The sequence below is a fragment of the Dama dama genome, chromosome Y (genome assembly GCF_033118175.1).
Source record: "Dama dama isolate Ldn47 chromosome Y, ASM3311817v1, whole genome shotgun sequence".
In the NCBI taxonomy this organism is placed as follows: domain Eukaryota; kingdom Metazoa; phylum Chordata; class Mammalia; order Artiodactyla; family Cervidae; genus Dama; species Dama dama.
In genome coordinates, this window is record NC_083715.1 from 11,558,917 (window position 1) to 11,581,601 (window position 22,685).

General features: G+C 38.9%; 1 protein-coding gene across 1 annotated transcript in view; it reads left to right on the top strand.

The window, feature by feature from the left end:
- The window catches only part of LOC133053552 (testis-specific Y-encoded protein 1-like), a 115,148-nt gene that overhangs the window by 82,996 nt on the left and 9,467 nt on the right, over positions 1 to 22,685 (top strand). Inside the window, exon 4 of the mRNA XM_061138111.1 lies at positions 569 to 715. Coding sequence (XP_060994094.1) covers positions 569 to 715 — 147 coding nt within the window. The remainder of the gene's footprint in view (positions 1 to 568; positions 716 to 22,685) is intronic.

Sequence of the window (22,685 nt, forward strand, 5' to 3'; positions counted from 1 at the left end):
GTGACATCACACACACCATATCTATGATCAAAACCACTGTATCAATGACACTTCATAAACTATATATGACATCAAACACACTATATCTCTGATATCACTTCCACTGTATCTATGACAACACACCCCTATATTTATGACACCCACTATACACACCCACTGTATATGACAACACAACACACAGCATATGGTATCCACTACATATGACATCACACCCAGTATAACTATGATGTCACACCCAGTGTATTTATGATATCACACCCACTGTTTTTATGACATCACATCTATATCTTTGACATACTCACTGTATCTGACATCTCATCAGTTATATCTGTGATATCATAATGAACATATCTATGATCATACCCACTGTATCATGATATCATAGCCACTATATTTGTGACATCATATCCACTATATTTGACATCATACCAAATATATAGGACTTCACACCCATTCCTTTTATGACAGCACATCCACTATATATGACATCACATCCACTATATCTGTAACATCATATCCACAGTATCATGACAGCCACTGTATTGATGACATCACATTGTACTCACAGGCTCTGGAGCAGACCACTGGGAGTCTTCAAAATGACTTAGGGGACTGGGAAGTCAAAAGTCTCAAGAGTAGCTATGGAGCAGCCAATTCCAGATACACTTCAGTAAAAGATGAAGACCTGTCAATGAGTTCCAAAAGAAATGCCAAGGTGAGTTGAACCCACCAAAGCTCCTCTTGCCTGTTGACACCATCCCATAAGACCCCTCCCCTGTCCTTGCCTGGTGCATATCCCTTCTCTGCCCACACCATTTCTCCTGAATCCCTCAATTCCAACCATATTTATCCTCTTCCCCAAACCAATGCCATTCTTTGTTCCCTTTCTTGTTTTCTGCAGGTGGCCAGGGTAACCATGAGAGTGAGTAAGCACATTCAAGCAAAGCTGATGAAGGAAGTTTCTCAAAAACTCCCACCTCAAAGCAACTGAAGACAATCAGAGGCTCAAAGCTCTGTAGCTACTGTTCTAGGGTGAATGAAGAGCTGAATCAAAATAACTGGAGGAGATCCCAGGATCCTGGAGACCCCTGTCATTCCAGTTGGACCAGTGGGCAGCCAGTGACTTTAGAGCATGGCTAGAGATCTCGGGGGTCTTGAAACTATGAATTGACCAACAATACAGATGTTGAATCTTATACCAACAGCATACATTAATAATGAAAAAACAAAATCAACCTGATGTGAAATTAAGTTTCTTGAACTCTCTGATAAATAGTGTAGGGCAGAAAGGGCAGAGAAGGACTAAGTGTGTGAAGAGGGAGAGAGATGGGTCCAGTGGAGTTGGAGATGGGACCAGAATATCCAGTTAGGCAGAAAGTAGGGGGAAAAACTGAATCCAGACTGAACCCCAAAGAAACACTTCTCATGGGAGAAGAGGAAGAGGAACTTATTTGTGGAGCCCTGTTATGTGGGGGGTGGCAGTGCCATTTGCTAAAAAGGCATAGAAAGTGGTTGCCCCTAAGGCATCTACCTCATAGTTGTGTTTATTACACCTCAAGGTATGATTTCAGCAACTCACAGTCTCAAAAACTCAAACTTGCTTACTAAAAGTTCATCCATAGGAGTGAAATAATAGTGGTTTCAGTACGAAGACTTCTCAAAATGCTAAGAATGAAACAAACCATGACCTGTTTCATTATTTGATATATTTAAAAAAAAAAACACAACACTAAATAAAAAGACACATGCACCACAATGTTCCTTGAAGCACACCATTCAGCAAGACATGGAAGCAACGTAAATGTCCATCAGATGATAGACAGATGAGCTGGTATATTTTTTCTATGGGACACTTGTTGTTGTTCAGTCATTAAGTCATGTCCCACTGTTTGCAACCCCATGGACTATTCCCCTCCAGGCTCCTCTGTCCATGGGATTTTCCAGGCAAGAATACTCTAGTCGGTTGCCATTTTTTCTCCAAGGGATCTTACTTACCTAGGGATTCAACCCACATCTCCTACTTGACAGGCAGATTCTTTGCTACTCAGCCACCAAGAAGACATATAGAATACTACTCAGCCATAAAGTGAATAAAATATTGCCATTGGTAGAAACATGGAAGGTATAATACTAAGTAAATCAAGTCAGAAAAGGACAAATACTCTATGATATAATATATAGAATTTAAAAATACCTCAAAGTAGAGAATTTAACAAGTACGGAGGCTCACAGATATAGAGAACAATCTACTGATTACCAGTGGGAAGGGGGGAGCGGGAGGGGTAGCACGGAGGTGGAGGAGTGGGAGGCACAGAGTGTTAAGTGTAAGATGAGCTCAAGGATGTATAGTGCAATATGCGGAATAGAGCCAGTGTTTTCTAATAATGATAAATGGAAAGCAATCTTTAACAATTGCATAAGGAGAAAAAAAAGGAAACAAAGAGGGGGAAGGAAGGAGGAAAGAAAGGAAGGAAAAAAATGGCATTTTTCAGAGGTCACAAAATCAATATTGATTAGGCCCGTTTTAGCTAAGGAATTTAGAATGGAGCAGTGGCCTTCCAGAGGCAGGTCAGGGGGAGTAGCCCATACCCAGTGCAGGCAGTGCTGGGGAGCATTGCCTATAAAGAGTTTTATTAAAAGAATAAAACAAAGTAAAGGCTTGTTCTGTTTTTATTACCATCTCCATACTCCAGTATTCTAAATTAATGTCAATAATTACACACTTTTCCTCTGCAAAACTGAATTTTGCTGGTTTAGCTTTAAAATTTTGTTGTTATTTATTTCAGGTTTTAATATTTCATATATTATTCACAAGGTTAAGTTTTTATGTATATATGTATATGTAGAGGAGGAGGAGGAGGAGGAGGAGGAGTTATATACATACACACATATATAACTTCATAGGGCCACTGTTTTAGTAATTATCTTTAAAAATTCATTGTCTTCTATGAGGGAGTTAACAAAAAGAGACAACTGTTAAACAGTTGTCACCAACACAGGCTGCCATGGTCACCACTGCTCCATTCCACAGAGCATCATTAATGGTTTGGAAGGCCTTGAGACCACTTCCTGCACAGCCTACAGTCCTTGAGGGAACATACTAATAGCGTCCTATGTTTAAACAGTTGATAGTAAATATACAGTGATTGCACAGAGATTGTCAAGATGAAAACACACATTGTGCTTTTATTTATGTCTAAATCAGTGAAACGAAGTAGTCATGCAATGTACAAACTCTTTTAGCTTTAAAAGTAAAATTTCTTATATTGGAACATGAAATACCTTGCTGAATTTGAAAAATGATTTAAAATAAAATTCATTCTTAACTGTCAGTTATTTTGAAACTATGGGCCAAAGAAAATAGAATTACATCAATTGGGGCTCCTTAAACTGTATCTTTTACAGATTTTTTTTTCTTAAAAATTTCCTTCCACTTTTATAGTTATAATTAAATATAAAATAAGCAATAGATTTTATACTATTTTTTTCTGGACATTTTTATTTCCTTTGATTTATGAATGTAACTAGAAAATTGTAATATTTAATGTGCTGTAAAAATTACTCTTCTCTCTTGTGTGGAACACACTGTTTACACTTCTGTTGGAAGACTTTTGTTGCCTAAAACTTTTTACAAGTCGGCTCTACTGTCTAGGTTTTTTATAATCCAACTTTACTGTGTAGGCTTTTTGTTTAACTTTGTTTAGGCTGAGAACTTTCTCATGTATTTCTAGTATCTTCAGAGTATCTTAAGTGTGTCTATTTTTCTTTAGTTGCTCAATTGTTTCCAACTCTTTGCTACTCCATGGACTGTAAGCCCACCAGTCTCGTCTGCACATGGGTATTCTCCAGGCAAGAATACTGAAGTGGGTTCCATGTTCTCCTGCAAGGGATCTTCCTGACCCAGAAATGAAACTCTTGTCTGGGACAGCTCCTGCATTGCAGACTGATTCTTTATCACTGAGCAAAGATATATGTTGTGTACAAGAAACACACTTTAATTATGAAGATTCATAATCAGTGAAAAGTAAAGGTAAAGAAGCCCAAACAAGCATTTATGTGTTTCCAATTAATAATAAGAAAAAAAAAAAACTCTTCATTTTACTTTGCCTTGATTTATTTTTTATGACACGCTCTTCACTCGTAGTTTCTCTATAATATCATCTTATTCTGTGTAAATAATTGCTTTTAACATTTTTTACATACCAGATCTGCTGAGAATGAATTCCCCAATTTTTTGTTCCTATGAGAATATCTCCTTTTCCTTTATATTTGAAGGACAGTTTTCCTGGACATAGAAGTTAAGTTTAGTAGTTTTTTATAAAAATCTTTTATTTACTGGCATGTTGTTCATGTACTATGAATTTGTCATTTAAAATGTATAATTCATTGATTTGTAACTTATTCATAGGTTGCATAACCATAACCACTCCCTCATTCTAGAAAATTTTCATCATTCCAATGGGAAATATTGTTCAGTTGGCAGACATTTTCCATTTCCCCCTTCAGCTGGGTCCTGGCATCTACTCCTCTATCCTCTCTCTTTAGAGAGTTACCTGATCTGGGACGTATACATTCACATGAATGGAATAAAGCAATAGGCAGTCTTTTGTGCCTGGCTTCTTTTAATTAACACAATAATTTCAGAGCTACAGTATGTCATAATATGTATCGGAAATCCAATAATTGGATGGCCAATTAATATAGCATTGTATGTTTTGTTTATTTGGTCACCAATTCAAGGATATTTGAGTCATTTAAACTATTTTTTCTTTTTTAAATTTATTTTTTTGAACTTTATTTCTAATTTAATAATTTTAAGTTTTTTATTTTAATGGATTTTAAATAAAATGTAAATAAAATTTTAATGTCATGGCTGTACAGAATTTTGTTATTTTCTGCAAAACCTCAAGAAGAATCTGTCATTGGTATACATATCTCCCCTCCCTCTTGAACCTCCCTCAGATCTCCCTCCCCAATCCCACTAGATTGATACAGAGCCCCTGTTTGAGTTTCCTGAGACATACAGCAAATTCCTGTTGGCTATCTATTTTAAATATAGTAATATAAGTTTTCATGTTACTCTCTTCATACATCTCACTCTCTCCTTCCCTCTCCCCATGTTCATTATTCTGTGCTCTATGTCTCTTATTTGCATCCCTGAAAATAAATTCTTCCATACCAACTTTCTAGATTCCTTATATATGCATTACATATATATATATATATATATATATATATATATACATATACATATATACATATATATATACACACACACACACACACACTATTTATATTTTGCTTTCTGATTTACTTCATTCTCTAATAGTTCTAGATTCATCAATCACCTTAGAACTGATGCATATGTGTTCCTTTTTATGATGGAATAATGTTCCATTGAAAAACTGACCTTTTCCAGTCCTGGGATCAGTTTACCTTCCAATCCCAAAGAAGGTCAAAACCAAAGAATGTTAAAACTATTGCACAATTACATTCATCTCACATGCTAGCAAAATAATGTTCAAAGTTCTCCAAGTGAGGTTTAAACACTACATGAACTGGGAACTTCCAGATGTTCAAGCTGGATTTAGAAAAGGCAGAAGAACCAGAGATGAAATTGCAAACATCCGTTGAATCAGAAAAAGCAAGATAATTCCAGAAGAACGTCTACTTCTGCCTTTGATTGTGTTAATTTCATTTTAGTTCAGTCACTCAGTTGTGTCCGACTCTTTCTGACCCTATGGACTGCAGCACACCAGGGTCAGTGCAAACTGTGGAAAATTTTCAAGAGATGGGAATACCAGGCCCCCTCAACTGCCTTCTGAGAATTCTGTATGCCAGTCAAGAAGCAGCTGTTAGAGCTGGACATGGAACCACAGTCTGGTTCCAGATTGGGAAAGAAGTACGTCAAGGCTGTAAACTGTCAACCTACTTATTTAACTTATAGGAAAAGTATATCATGCAAAATGCTGGGCTGGATGAAGCACAAGCTGGAATCAAGATTGTCAGGAGAAATATCAAAAAACCTGAGACAGGCAGATGACATCACCCTTATGGCAGAAAGTGAAGAGAAACTAAAGAGCCTCCTGATGAAAGTGAAAGAGTGTGAAAAAGCTGCTTAAACCTTAACATTCCTAAAACTAAGATCATGGTATCTGGTCCCATAACTTCATGGCAAATGGGCGGGGGGGGGGGGGGGGGGGAGACAATGGAAACAATGAGAGACTTTATTTTCTTGGGCTGCAAAATCACTGAAGATGGTGATGATTGCAACCATGACATTAAATGATGCTTGCTCTTTGGAAGAAAAGCTGTGACCAACCTAGACAGCATTTTAAAAAGCAGAGACATTACTTTATCAACAACATTCCCCCTACTCAAAGGTACGTTTTTTCCAGTAGTCAGTTATGGATGAAAGAAGTCAAGTATGGTTTAAAGAAACTAAAGACAACAAAAACAGATGGAGAGATATTCCTGGTCAGGAATAATCAATGTTGCAAAAATCACTATGCTATGAAATGCAATCTACAGATTCATCTATCAAATTTGACATCTATCAAATTACCAATGGCATTTTTCACAGCTCTAAAAAAAAAAAAAGTTCACAATTCATATGGTAATGTAAAAGACCCCAAATAGCCATAGCAGTCTGAGAAAGAAGAATGGAGCTGGAGGAATCAACCTTCCTGACTTCATTATGCTACAAAGGTACAATCATCAAGAAAGTATGGTACTGGCACAAAAACAGAAACATAGTCCAATGGGATAAGATATAAAGCCCAGAAATAGATCCATGCACCTATGGGTACCTTATATTTGACAAAGGAAACAAGAATATACAATGGGGCAAAGACAGCCTCTTCAATAAGTGGAACAAAACAGAAGCTAACAGCAGTATTTTTCACAGAACTAGAACAAATAATTTCACAATTTGTATGATAAAAAAAAAGTCAAATGGCCAAAGTAATCTTTTCAGACAAGCAAAAGATAAAAGAATTCATTACTACAAATCCAGTTTTACAACAAATGTTAAATTGACTTATCCTTTCATTTTCTCTCTACTTCTGGGACCATTATAATTTGAATATTGGTGCATTTAATATTGTCCCAAAAGTCTCTGAGACTATCCTCAGTTCTTTTAATTCTTTTTACTTTATTCTTCTATTCAGCAGTTGTTTCCACCATTTTATTTCCAACTCACTGATCCATTCTTCTGCCTCAGATATTTTGCTCTTGTTTCCTTCTGGAACATTTTAAGTGTCAGTAATTGTGTTGTTTGTCTCTGGATGCTTATTCTTTAATTCTTTTAGTTGCTTGTTAATCTATTCTTATATGTTCTCCATTTTGTTCTGAAGGTTTTTGATCATTTTTACTATCATTATTCTGAATGTTTTTTTCAGACTGTCGGCCTATTTTCTCTTCATTCATTTGGACTTCTCTGTTTTTAGTTTGTCCCTTTGTTTGTTCAGGATTTCTCTGCCTTTCCATCATTAAAAAATAAAAACAAAAACCCCAAACCTTATTGTGTTTGAGGTCACCTTTCCCCAGGCTTCAAAGTCGAGTGCTTTCTTCCTGTTAATTTCTGCCCTCCTAAGGTTAGACCATTGGTTTGTGTAAGCTTTGCATTGGGTGAGATTTGTACTTAGTTTTTTTTTTTTTTTCCTTCTGTTGTACAGGGATGAATGAGATGGTAATTCTGTCTGCTGATGACTGGATTTGTGATTTTGTCTTGTTTGTTGTTTGGATGAGGTTTCCTACACTGTGTGTGACTGGTGGTTGGGTGATGCAAAGTCTTGTATTCAAGTGGGTTCCTTTGTATGAGTTCTCACTATATGATACTCCTTAGGGTAAAGAGTTATCTGGTTGCCTAGGGTCTTGGAGTCAGGGCTCCCACTCCAAACACTCAGGGCTGGATCTCCGCCCAGGAACAGGGATACAACTGGTACTTTCTTATGGCTTTAAGTTAGATTAAAACAAATATCCAAAAAAGAGAAACCAAAATGAACCCCAGAAAAATGACAGTTACAATATCAGGCAAATGATAATCAAAATAATGTACTATACACATATATTCCCATATGTGGGAATATAAACTCATACACACATAAGCAAAATCAAAACAGTTCAACAAAAGTAAAGTACAATAGACTGTCCCAGCAAACAAAGGAAACCAAAAATAATATCTATCAGTCAAGAACAAAACTAACTAAAGCACAAGCTGGAAAACAAAAATAAAGCAAAATGCCAAATGGGGATTAAAGCAATGAAAATAAAGCTAACAAAACGTTGAGAAGGAAGGAAAGAAAGAATAGATATGCAAAGTTAAATAGAGGCAAGTAAAGAAGATTTAATGCATGGGGAAAGGGCAGTAGGAAAAGTAAAGAAAGGAATAAATGTAGAAAAAAGAATAATACTTTTTAAAAAATTAAAATTAAATAAGGGAAAAGGACGGGTTGGGGTGGGGGGCCCTAGAAAACTCCGTAGGCCTACAAAAGCACAACGTGGAGACACAGGCTTACAAGAGCAATAAAAAATGTGACTGATTAAAAAAAAACTCAAAAGCATAATTAGATTTTATAGTGCTAATGAAATTGACAACTACAACTGAGGTGGGGAAAAAGGAAAGAAAAAGAAAAGAAAAATCCAAAAGAATCTATAGAACATGTCAATAGAATAATACATGTTCCTTTTCTTGAGTCACTGCTATCAGAGTCCTTTCCACTCTGGAAGGTACAGTCCACCTCACCTCCTTAGGGTGCCCTCCAAAACTGTGCTCATCTATGGACCTGATTTGGGCACAGTTGAGATTTGTAATTAGGCCTGACTCCTGTGTATTTTTGCCTTCAATGTCCACAGCTATCAGAACTAGTGTGTTTTTCCCCCATCCCCCATGGGAACTCTGCATGTCTTTTTATATAGTCCATAGACAGAGTCTGCCTAGTTGATCGTGTGGATTTAGTCTGCAGCTAGTACAGATGGTGGTTGCAGCCATGAAATTAAAAGACGCTTACTCCTTGGAAGGAAAGTTGTGACCAACCTAGATAGCATATTAAAAAGCAGAGACATTACTTTGCCAACAACGGTCTGTCTAGTCAAGGCTATGGTTTTTCCAGTGGTCATGTATGGATGTGACAGTTGGACTGTGAAGAAAGCTGAGTGCCGAAGAAATTGATGCTTTTGAGCTGTGGTGTTGGAGAAGACTCTTGAGAGTCCCTTGGACATCAAGGAGATCCAACCAGTCCATCCTAAAGGAGAAGAGTACTGGGTGTTCACTGGAAGGACTGATGCTGAAGCTGAAACTCCAATACTTTGGCCACCTCATGCGAAGAGTTGACTCATTGGAAAAGACCCTGATGCTGGGAGGGATTAGGGGCAGGAGGAGAAGGGGACGGCAGAGGATGAGATGGCTGGATGGCATCACCGACTCTATGGATATGAGTTTGAGTAAGCTCTGGGAGTTGGTGATGGATGAGGAGGCCTGGTGTGCTGCGATTCATGGGTGGCAAAGAGTTGTACATGACCAAGAGACTGAACTGAACAGAGTACAGCTGGTAGGAAAGTTTTGGATTGTCTTCCTTAGCCACACTGTCCCTGGGTTTCAATTGTGCTTTTGTTTCCACTTCTGCATGTGGATCATCCACTGGGGTTTGCTCTTGAGGCTGCCCTGGAGGACTTGGGTTTGCCCCGTGAGGGGTAGATGTAGAGGTGCAACTGCTTGAATTGCAAGATTTCTAGAGTTGGTGGCTGGGGCGGCAGGAAATAAAGTGTTCTAGAAGTGTATGGCAACCAGTATTGGTGAATATGCTTCAGTATTCTTGCCTGGACACCCTCCCCCAACCCCCCGCTGACAGTAACACTTAGAAGGCCACAGTCTATAGGGTCGCAAAGAGTTGGACACTACCAAAGTGACCCTGTGCACATATGTGCAATACATTTTTTTGCCTGTGGAAGTTCTGCCCAGTGACAGTTGAACATCAATGTGGCACAGATTCTTGGCTTGTGGAGAACCCTAGTGGCCCCAAGGGTGCAGGGACAAGGATTGCCTCTGTTGCAGGAGTTATGCGCTATCTATCTTTTTCCCAGCCTCTAGTACCTGGCGATCAGGAGGTCTCTTTGGGTAGTCTTTCTCCCTAACTCTGCCCATTCAGGCACGTAGAAGTTTCCCTTCTCTGGGGTCCTTCTCTGTTGTTCAGGGTGTCAGGCACATAGAATGGTCCCCTGGCTGGGGATTTGTGCATCAAGCACTTAAAGGGGCACCCTGGGTGGAGTCCTACTCTGTAGTTTGGTGAGTCAGGTACTTGATGGGCCAGCCTGTCTATTGTTCAGCTGCCGATTGCTGTTGGGTGGGGAGAGAGAGGCTATGGTGATGGCTCCACTCACTTCGATTGACTCAGCAGTATCGCCTTGATTCCATGGTGCCAGGCTTTCCTCCACAGGCATTTCCCTTCCTATTCTCTTCCCTCATATCCCATCAATCCCTCTCTCTGCAGTCAACAGCAGCCCTCGCCCTGAGATTTCTCCACAATCCCCAAACTCCAGCTCCCAGCTGCTGTGCCTTCTAGGGGACCTGCGTCCCTGTCTGGAGTGTGTATGGCTAGGATGAGGACTGTCTGATTCTCATTCAATTTAGGCTGCCACAGATCAGCTGTTTGACTCTCAGCCTTAAATGTTTCTCCTCTGATCCAGACAATTACCCCGATGTGGGGATTTGACACATACTTCAGTTCTCCCACCCACTGGTGGAAGTTCCAGTCCTACTAATACTCCTGCTTTCCCCCCATTCCTTCATGCTACTGAGTTTGTGATTCTATATATTCTTTTCTGTTGGTCAGGTAGTCCTGTCAGCTCTCAGCTAGTGTGGTGCAAGCTCTTCTGTGTCTGAAGTTATATTCCTGGTGTGTCTGGGGGTAGATGTACCCCACATCCACCTACTCCTCTGCCAACTTGTTCTTCTCAACTCTTTTACTACTAGAAATAAGTGCTGTGAACCTCCATGAGCACGACTTTGGGTAACCATATTTTTTTCATACTTGTTTGTATAAACCTAGGAATGGGATTGCTGGGTTATATGATCACCCAATGTTTAACTTTTTAAGGAACTTTCAGAGAATTTTCCACCCTAGCTGTACCATTTTGTATTCCCATAAGCAATGCAAAAAAGTGCAAATATTTTCACATCTGCATCACACTTGTTCTTGTCTGTACTCTAATTAGAGCCATCATTTTGGTGTGTCCTGTATACTTAGTTGACATCTGTATATCTTTATTTAGTGAATTTCCTATACAAATATTTTGTCCATTTTTTTCCACATTGCTTCCTTTCACATATTTTGTCAGATTCTTAAGTTTTACATACTTCAATATTAGTTATTATTTTTATTTTTATTTTCAATTGTCTGTCCTACCATATAGAAAGGCAATTAATTACATTTTATATGTCATATGTATATCTTGCAAGGCTTCTTAAATTAATTCTTAGTTATAGTTATTCTGCTGTTGCTGTAGATTTTGTTGGATATTCTTTATAGATGTCACTGAGAGATTAAAACGTTTAATTCTTTTTTTCCAAACTGGATAATTTCTCAGTCATTTTCTAATATGGCTTCATGAACAGAAATTCAATATAATGACAGTGGATATCTTTTTGTTGATTCTGATCTTAGAAGTGAAACATTTAGTATTCTACCATAAAGTGTGATGGTAGTTATGCAGTTTATTGCTTTCATCAAGTTGAAGAAGTTTTCTATTTCTAGTTTGCTAAGATTTTTTATACAGAATGTGCTCAGTAACTCAGTTGTGTCCAGCTCATTGCGACCACAGGGAGTGTGAGCCCAACAGGCTCTTCTGGCCTTGGGGATTCTTCAGGCAAGAACACAGGAGTGGGTTGCTATGCCCTCTTCCAGGAGATCGTTCCATCCTAGGATGGATGACAGTGCTGCTTTCTTAGGGGGACAAAAATCAATAGATTATGCTTTGTTGTATTTTGTATATATTGGTGTAGATGGTGCTTCATTCTGGACACTTTCTATTGCTTCCTCTTCAAGTGCACAATTTTCTCCTGCTGCCCAATCTAACCTGCCTTTCTTCTTTTTTCCTATCCACTGTATTTGTCATCTGACACTATAGTTTTCATATCTATAAGATGAAATTGGATCTATTTTATGATTCCCATATCTCTACTTAATTTCAGAACATACAAAACACAGTTACTCCAAGTATTTTAATGTCTCTGTCTGCAGTTTCTAAAATCTATGCCACTTCTGGATCAGCTTGATTTCTCAAGGGCATTTTAATATGATTTTTCTTACCTTAGTTAGATTAAATAACTTTTTAATGTGGTTAGGGTCTAGTTCCTAGACCCTACATCTAGTTCCATACATTTCTTGTCAATTGGCTGCTCATATCTTTCAAACATCTCTTAATAAAGTGAATGGCCAGTGATACATCTTTCTTATACACTGTTGGCTCATGTTTCCTTCACATTTTTCTGTCATGGTTTAGGTTCTTTGATCTAAATATTTTAAGAGACATCTTTTGGGTTTGTTTATGGTGTACTTTGTTCTACCTTGTAAAATGTTAAGCAGTGTGATGTATCCTGGGTGAATAAGCAACCAGAGGACACCAGGATGTGAACATTTCACAGGAAACCCAGGAAGTCCCAATAAGCCAAAAACTATGTCCCCAGGGGCACACCTTATGCTGGCTGAACCTACTTGTCAATTGGGAACACAAGGACTGTGGTGAAGCACACAACTCATTCCCCTTTCCTCCAGAGCAAACCAGCTCAATGAGAGACCTTGGGAAGTAGGTGGGAAGGAAATGATGACTCAGTTTTTCCTCCAAGAAACTGGAAGCTTATGGTAGCTCTTGATGGAAATGAATTCCACCATGGTCTCGACTGTGAGGTAAGCTCCAATAGAGGGGCCGGCAGGGAAACAAGATGAGAAAAGAGATTTTTGAGGGTACATGTTGAGAAGACCTTTGCATACCAGGCTCACACAGCTCTGGGCAAGCTCCACCCCTTCCTGGGAACACTAATCAGTTGCAGGTGGTCATTTCCTGCATGGGATCACCCAGCACAACCTGAAACATGCATTTCTCTGCCGCATTCCCATCACCCTGTTCAAACCCAAGCCTGGGTAGTATTCCTAGTGAGGTGACCCTGAGTCCTAAATTTGAAACAAGACAGCTCCATGTGGAGCAAGGGCAAGTGTATTCAGTGCATTCTCACAGTCTGAAGACAAGGATTTCAGACTGTAAACCAGAAAACTGAGGAGAGCTACGGGAACATGGAGAAAAGGAGGTGGGATGGGAAAGGTTTCTGGTAGGTGGCCCAGAATTAAATGGTCTTCAAGGTGTATTAAGACCACATTGTAGGAGGAAAGTGGAATGATTCTCACTTCCACAGACACTTAAGCACAGCCTAGTTGTCATGGAGAGATTTCAGGCAAGATATTAAAAACTAGATAATGGTGAAAGGTGAGAAAGAACATAATAAAAGCATGAACAGTGTGGCTGTGGGGAAGGTTTGGAGGAGACCCACTCTCCCTGCCATGTTGACTTAGAGAGATGGTGGTGGCAGGTGAGTTTGGAGCCCTCTTTAGGGGCATAAAAAATGTCTCATTTCCCCCACCAAATCATCTGAGTTGCTCCCCATCCTCTCCTAGGGTGTTAGGAAGGGTCTTTGTGATGTTAAGTCTGAGGCAGTGCCACCATTGGTTGGGGAAGTGACCTCCTGACCACATAAAGCATAAGCGTGTTTCCTCCTGGGGAGGGGTATATACAGGGGTGCTCAGGGTCTCTCAAGCAGGCCACTGGGAGGCTTCAAAATGACTATGGTGGCTGAGAAGCCACAAAACTTTAGAGTAGTTATGGAACAGCTGAACCTAGATACCCAGGAAGAAAAGATGAAGACCTACTCTCAACTGAGGTCCAAAAGAAGTGTCAAGGTGAGATGAACCCACCCAAGTTTCCCTTGCCATTGACACCTCCCCAAAAGGCCACCTCCACTCTCCTTGCCTGGCACCTACCCCTTCTCTGCCTACACCCCATCTCCTGAAGCCATCAATTCCAACCATCTTCACCCTCTTCCCCAAACCAATGCCATTCTGTATTCCTCTTTTGTTTTCTAAAGGTGGCCAGGGTAACCATGAGGGTGAATAAGCATATTCAAGTAAATCTGACCAAGAAAGCTTTTAAAAAGTTTCCACCTCAGAGAATCTTAAAAAAAATAATAAGAGGCTCAAAGCTCTGTAGCCAGTGTTCCAAGGTGAATGAAGAGCTGAATCAGAATGAACTGGAGGGGGTCCAAGGGATCATGGAGACCCCTGATGTCCCAGCTAGTCCGATGGACAGCCAGTTCGGGGGTCTTGCCACTGAGAAGAGGCCAACAGTACAGATGTTGAACCTTATACTAATAGCATACATTAGTAATGAAAATAAACCTGATGTGGAATTATGTGTATCTCTCAGCTCTCTGATAGATAGTGTAGGACAGAGAGGGCAGGGAAGGGATAAGTGTGTGAAGAGGGAGGGAGATGGGTCCTGTGGAGTTGGAGGTGGAAATAGAAGGTTCAGTTATCCTTAAACTATGGGGAAGAACTGGGTCCACACAGAGCTCCAAAGATGTACTTCCCAATGGGAGAAGAGGAAGAGGACTTGGTGTTTCTGTGTGTGACTGCATAGGTGGGAACTTAGCTGTGGAGCAATGTCATGTGTTGGGGGGCCATGTCATTTGCTAAAAAGGCACACAAAGTAGTTGCCCTTAGGGCATCTACCTCATAGTAGTGTTTATTACACCTCAAGATATGATCTTAGCAACTAACAGCCTCAAAAACTCAAATTTGTGTACTAAAAGTTAGTTCTTAGGAGTAAAATATTGGTGTTTTTCACTATGGATATTTCTCAAAAACTAAAAATGTAGCAACACATGACCCAGCTATGTCATTCTTGGATATATATATTTTAAAAGCCCACAATGTTAATTAAAAATACACATGTGCCCCAATGTTTCAGAAAGATCACCATTCGTCAAGACATGGAAGAAACCTAAATGTCCATTAGATGATAGATGAATGGATAAAGATATAGTATATATGTACTACAGGACACTCATTGTTGTTCAGTCAGTAAGTCATGTCCCACTCTTTGTGACACTATGGACTCCACTGCTCCAGGCTCCTCTGTTCATGAAATTTTCCAGGCAGGAATACTCCAGTGGGTTTCCATTTTCTTTTCCAAGTGATTTTCCTTACCTAGGGATTGAACCCACATCTTTACAGGCAGATTCTTTGCCACTGAGACACCAAGGAAGACTTATCAAATGCTACTCATCCGTATAAGGAATGAAATAATGTCATTTTCAGCAATATGGAAGGTATAATACTAAGTGAAGTAAGAAAGAAAAATACTGTATAATGTTACTTATAGAATCTTAACCATTTACCATTTCCCCCTTCATCTGGGCCCTGGAACTCACTCCTCTATTTTCTTTTTTAGAGAATTGCCTAATCTGGGACATATTCATTCCATGAATGGAATAATGCAATAGGCAGTCTATTGTTCCCAGTTTATTTTAATTAGCATAATCATTTCAGAGCTATCACATGTTATAGCATGTATAATAACTTCATTCATTTGATGGCTGAATTATATTGCATTGCATGTTTTATTTATTTGATCACCAGTTGATGGACTTTTGAATCATTTCAATTTTTTTTCTTTTTTTAGTTTCTTTTTAGACCTTATTTGTTTATAATTTAGTAATTTAAATTTTTAAATTTAATGACATTCTCTGCATCTGTTTAGGTTTTCATATGATTTTTCTTTCATTTGGTTAATATGGCCTGTCACATTGATTTATTTGTGATTATTGAAGAATCCTTGCATCCCTGGAATAAATCCAACTTGATTATGGTGTATACATTTTTTCATCTTTTGTTGTATTTTGTGTGCTAAAATTTTGTTGAGGATTTTTTGCATCTATGTTCATCTGTGTGACATTGGTCTGTATTTTTTTTTTTTTTTTTTTTTTTTGGTATTGTCTTTGTCTGGTTTTGGTATCAGCGTGATGGTGGCCTCGTAGAATGAATTTGGAAGTGTTCTTGGGCTGCAATTTTTTTTAAAAAAGAGTTTTAGAAAGATAGGCATTTGCTCATCTCTAAATGCTTGAAAGAATTCACCTGTAATCATCTGCTCTTGGGCTTTTGTCTTTTGGGGAATTTTTCATCACAGCTTTAATTTTGAGCTTGTAATTGGGTGCTTCATAATTTCTATTTCTTCCTGTTCCAGTATTGGAAGAATGAGCTTTTCTAGGAATCTGTTCATTTCTTCCAGGCTATCCATTTTATTGACATATAGTTGTCCATAATAGTCTCATATAATACTTTGTATTTCTACATTGGCTGTTGTAATCTCTCCTTTTTCATTTCTAAGTTTGTTGATTTGATTCTTCTCTCTTTTTTTCTTGATAAAAGTTGGTCAATTTTGTTTATCTTCTCAAAGAACTGATGTTTAGTTTTACTAATCTATGTTGTTTCTTTCATTTATTTTTCTTTTATTTCTGCTCAGATCTTTATGATTTCTTTCCTTCAACTGCTTTTTGTTTTATATTTTTCTTTCTTTCTTTTTTTGCTCTTCTTTTCCAGCTATAGGTGTGAATTAAGGTTGTCTATTCAATGCTTTTTTTGTTTCTTGAGTTAGGATTGTATTGCTATCAACGTCCTTCTTATAACTGCTTTTGCTGCATCCCAAAGCTTTTCAGTTGTTGTGTTTTCATTGTCATTTTTTTTCAACAAAATATTTGATTTCCCTTTTGATTTCTTTAGTAACCTCTGGGTTATTTAGAAATGTGTTGTTTAATCTCCATCTCTTTGTGTTTCTTACACTGTTATTCTTATAATTGATATCTAGTCTCATGGTATTGTGGTCAGGGTGGGATGCACGAGACAAGTGCTCGGGCCTGGTGCACTGGGAAGACCCAGAGGAATCGGGTGGAGAGGGAGGTGGGAGGGGGGATCGGGATTGGGAATACATGTAAATCCATGGCTGATTCATATCAATGTATGACAAAACCCACTGGGAAAAAAAAATAATAATAATAAAAATTAAAAAAGAAAAAAAAAATAAAAAAAAATAAAAAAAAATAAATCATTCCTAGAATTTTAAGATAAAAAAAAAAAGATATTTGATACAATTTCAATTTTTAAAATTTTACTGGGGTTTTATTTGTGACTCAAGATGTGGTCTATCCTGGAGAATGTTTCATGTGCACTTGAGAAGAAGGTTTATTCTTCTCCATTTGACATGTCCTGATGGCACATCCTGAAGATATCAATGAGATCCATCTCATCTCATGTATCTTACATGTGTTTCCTTATAATTTTCTGTTTTGATGACTTGTCCATTGGTGTGAGTGGGGTGTTAAAGGCCCCTATTGTGATCTGTCGTGTTTGTCTTCTGTATTGAATTGCTCATATGTTGGGGGAATAGATATTTACAATTATTACGTCTTCATCTTGGATTGACCCCTTGATCATTATGTAGTGTCCTTCCTTATCTCTTGTAATCTTCTTTAGTTTCAGGTCTGTTTTGTCTGATATAAGGATTGCTACTCCATCTTTCTTTTGCTTCCAGTTTGCATGGAATATATTTTTCCATCCTTTCACTTTCAGTCTATATGTGCCTTTAGGTCTGAAGTGGGTTTCTTGTAGAGAGCATATATATGGGTCATTTTCTTTTAAATTAATTTATTTTATTTGGAGGCTAATTAATTTACAGTATTGTGGTGGTTTTTGCCATACATTGACTTGCATCAGCCATGGGTGTACATGTGTTCCCCATTCTGAACTCCCTCTCACCTCCCTCCCCATCTCATCCCTCAGGGTTTTCCTAGTGCATCAGCTTTTTGTGCCCTGTTCATGCATTGAATTTGGACAGGTGATCTCTTTCACATATGATAATATACATGTTTCAATGTTAGTCTGTCAAATCATCTCATCCTGGCCTTCTTACACAGAGTCCAAAAGTCTGTTCTTTATATCTCTGTCTCTTTTGCTGTCTCACATATATAGTCATTGTTAACATCTTTCTAAATTCCATATACATGAATTAATATACTCTATTGGTGTTTTTCTTTGACTTACTTCACTCTGTATAATAGGTTCCAGTTTCATCCACCCCATTAGAACGGATTCAAATGTGTTCGTTTTAATAGCTGAGTAGTATTCCATTGTGTATATGTACCACAGCTTTCTTATCCATTTGTCTGCCAAAGGACATCCAGCTTGCTTCCATGTTCTAGGTATTGTAAACAATGCTGCGATGAACATTTGGGTATATGTGTCTTTTTCAATCTTGGTTTCCTCTGTATATTTACTCAGCAGTGAGATTGCTGGGTTACAGGGCAGTTCTATTTCTAGTTTTTTAAGGAATCTCCACACAGTTCTTCATAGTGGCTGTACTAGTTTGCATTCCCACCAACAGTGTAAGAGGATTCCCTTTTCTCCACACCCTCTCCAGCATTTATTGTTTGTAGACTTTTTGATATCAGCCATTCTGACTGGTGTGAGATGGTACCTCATTGTGTTTTTCATTTGCATTTCTCTGATAATGATGTTGAGTATCTTTTCATGTGTTTGTTAGCCATTGTTATGTTTTCTTTGGAGAAATATCTGTTTCTTTCTTTGACCCATCTTTTGATTTGGTCATTTATTTTTCTAATATTGAGCTGCATGAGCTGCTTGAATATTTGTTTAATTCTTTTTTAGTGGCTTTGTTAGTTGCTTCAGTTGCTTTTATTTTCTCCCATTCTAAAGGCTGCCTTTTCACTTTGCTTATAGTTTCCTTTGTTGTGCAGAAGCTTTCAAGTTTAATTAGGTCTCATTTGCTTATTTTTGCTTTTATTTCCCTCACTCTGTGGGGTGGGTCATAGAAGATCCTGCTGTGAGTTATGTCAGAGATTGTCTTGCCTATGTTTTCCTCTAGGAGTTTTATAGTTTCTAGTCTTACATTTGGATCTTTAATCTATTTTGAATTTATTTTTGTGTATAGTGTTAGAAATTAGTCTCTTTGTGTATCACACATAGTAATTCCAGACGATCATGACACAAACACTGGCCACTGTGCTCAGTATTCCTGCAATAACGAATGGACTGAAGGTGTTGTGCTTCCACGGAAATCTCAGGTACCTGTGCCAAAACACAGAGGTGAAGGAGAATTCGTCCCCAAACCCTAGAAAGCTGGTGAGCAGGAGACTATTTTGCACAAAACAGATATCCAGAAGGAGGTAAGAATCAAGATAGCAGTAATGGTGACACTCAATGGCTCTGTTGATGGTGTTGGTATGTTGGAATACACAGACTCTCAACATGCCCATGGAGGTCAGGTCGCAAGGGAAGAGTGAGGCATCGTTGATATGCCACACTCGCCACTCTAGGTCCATGGCCATGGTGCTGAGGATCCAGCCAATGGTAGCTACAATGAACCCTGTCAATTGGTGTTTGGTTATTGGGAATCAATGGCAGTGTGACCTTATTTACACAGGAACTGCCAATGAATACAGGGCCTCATGAGAGTGGGACCCTCGTACATGGAAGAGCCCTCCATGGTTATAGTCAAAGGGAAGATACTATGTGAAGAGGGAAGAGCTGTGTTGGAAAGAAGTGCTATCTTTGAAAATAGAGACACTGGAGGCTCCACTGGTGGGAGTGCTGACCTGGCACACTGTGTCAAGGGCCATTGGGTAGCATTTACTGAAAGCTTTAAATGCACAAAAACCTTCAAACACACAGTTCCACTGCTGGACATTTGTTCAAGGACATAACTAAGACTGACTGTAAAACTTTCATCACCAAGATGGTCGATACAGCTGCACAAATGGGAAATGAGTTCGAGTCCAACAAGAGAGCTTGGTTAAGTAATGGATGCTAGTTTCATACAAGGGAACTATATGCCCACATTCAGAATAGAACTGGACTAGTAAGAGGTGTGATATATCATGTGTCTGCCTCTGTTCAAGGTTCATCCATGTTGTAGCATGTGTAAGCACTGGGCAGCTTTGAAACACAGAGTAGTATCCACTTTAGGGATATACCAGTTTGTTGACTCACTCATCAGTGTTTGGACATCAGGATTAGCTCTGCTATAACCCCTTTTATTCAAAACCTGGGATGGGGGTATGTTCTCATTTTCCTCATGAAGATACCTACAACTGGGATGTAGTGGGTGACACAGCAAACATATATTTCACTTCTTAGAAAGTCCTAAACTGTTTCCCCAAAGGGCTGTACCATTTTATATCCACACCAGCCATGCATGAAGATTCCATTTTTAATCTTCTCCAACAGTTTGGTATGTTTAGTCTTTTTCACTATGGCCATTCTAGTTGCCATTAAAAGAAAATGTGACCAGCCAGAGGAGGAAGATATTCACAATATATCAAATATTAAGAGCATATTAGGAAACAGTATGTGTAATATAATCAGGGATGTGAATAGAATTGGAAGTCTAGATGGTTAGTATGTAAGAGACATTTTGAACTGGGTTAGAGGAGCTAAAGAGTTTTGAGAGCTATCTATGTTAGGAAGAGTCAGATACACTTTAATAGGAAAGAGCATGTAATCATCTAAGTGGAGAGCTCAAAGAACTTTCAAGAGGCCCTTACACTCCATGAAGAAACACATATATTATCTCCACTTCCTTATCTGTCTTTATATTTTCTTATCTCAGAATTCTGCCAAAACATTCCAAAAGTTCCCCAAACATTCTGCCTTATTTTCAAGGGAGAAATCATGCAGTAGGCATTTCTGTTTAATAGGCTTCTTTCACTCACTGTGTTTATGATCTCAGAATGTTTCTTTTAATGATGTCTGGCTGTTCAACAGAGATAAACCTGATCTGTTGAAAGAAAAAAGACTTCATTAATATACCTGAAGCAATGGAGGATTAATTCTGGTAGAAAAACACACTCACACCCAGGGGGGGCAGTAAGGCAATTCATTCACCATAAGCCTCCATAGCTGTGAAGGTGTGAGACTATTTAGCAACATGGAAAAAACATCCTGCCCCATGATGTTTACAGCAGTGGTCCCCAACCTTTGTGGCACCAGGCATGGTTTCATGGGGGTGATGATTCAAATGCATTATATTTACTGTGCAGTATTATTTCCATTATTATTATACCAGCTGCAGCTCAGATCATCAATCAATCCCAGAGGCTGGGGATCCCTGGTTTAGGGGACCCTTCTTTTAGAACCATGTGTGCAAAGGATGCAGACAGGAAATGCCCCCAAAACTGAAGCCTGGCCTAGAGAAGCTGCCTAATCAGTATTTGTAGAATGGAAAGTTAAATATGAGGGAAACAAAGGACTGTGTTTTACAAGTTTAGTTCTAGTAATGTTGTTACTATGGCAGATATCTTTCTATTTTCAGTATCTGTGTTAGAGTCTTCTGTATTCTTTTCAACTGACCTGGCTAAAGACATCTCACACTTGATTAAATACTACTTCACACTCAATAAGATGGTTCTTATAAAAAATCACTGAAAGTAGCAAGTATTGGCCAGGATGTGGAGAAACCAGAACTTTTGTGTTTTGCTGGCTTGACCTTGAACTGGTACAGCTGCTGTGAAAAACAGTACCGTGATTCCTCAAAACGTACTATGTCTTTGACAGGAATTTCTCTTCTGGGTAGGTACACACCAGAACATACACTGGTATGCCAATGTTTGTAACAGCATTATTCACAATAGCTAAGATGTGTGAGTAGCCCAATTCTTCATCCGTGAAAGAATGAACATGGAGACAAAATGTGGTCGATCCATATGAAAGGGCATTTCTCAGTCTTCAAATGGAAGGAAATTCAGACACATTACAAAGAGGATGAACCCTGGAGATTAACAATGCTGAGGGAAATAAGCTAGGTATAGAGAGACAAATACTGTATGGCTTAACTCTTCATAGGACCCAGACTGGTCAGTTCACAGGCACAGAAAATAAGAGAGCAGTTACCAGGGTCTGGGGAAAGCAGGAGAGGGTAGGTAGTGCTAAACAGACAAAAGTTGTAGTCTGGGGGGAGTGAGGGTGATAATAGTTGCCCAACAACACTGTGGATATCCTTAATGCCACTGAATTAAAAACAGCGATGCTATAACCCATATCTCTTTAGCCATAAGACAAAGAAAACAAACAAGTCAGAGTGTCTACTAACTGGACTCTACCAGAAGAATCCTCTGGGATCGAAGACAGTGAGCTCAGAGGCACAGAACTGCCAACAGGCAAAGAGTCCCTCTCCATCATATTCTGTTCAGAGTTGCAGGCTCCTTTCTCCAGGGGGAGAGGGGCTATTACTCCCATGGCCAGTGGGGATGGCCTGGGAGGCCAAGGCCCTCTCTTCAGACTTGTAGTTGCCACATTCCATATTCATGGTATGCATCACCAGCATTCTCAGTTGCTAGGTCGTGGATGCCATGGTGGCAACTCTGTTGATGATAGTGGCATGCTCCCTTCACCTTCTCTACTCTGTGTCTCCTGGCCCTATGCCAGAAGGGAGTACATTTCCTCCAAGAACCCTAAGAGTCCACTTTTAAGATCTGTGTGTCTGCTTCAGGTGTGTCACCCCTCATCACTTTCTCTTGTCCCCTATAAATGGTACCCAACCCATCTCACCTGTAGTTAATGACATTTTTT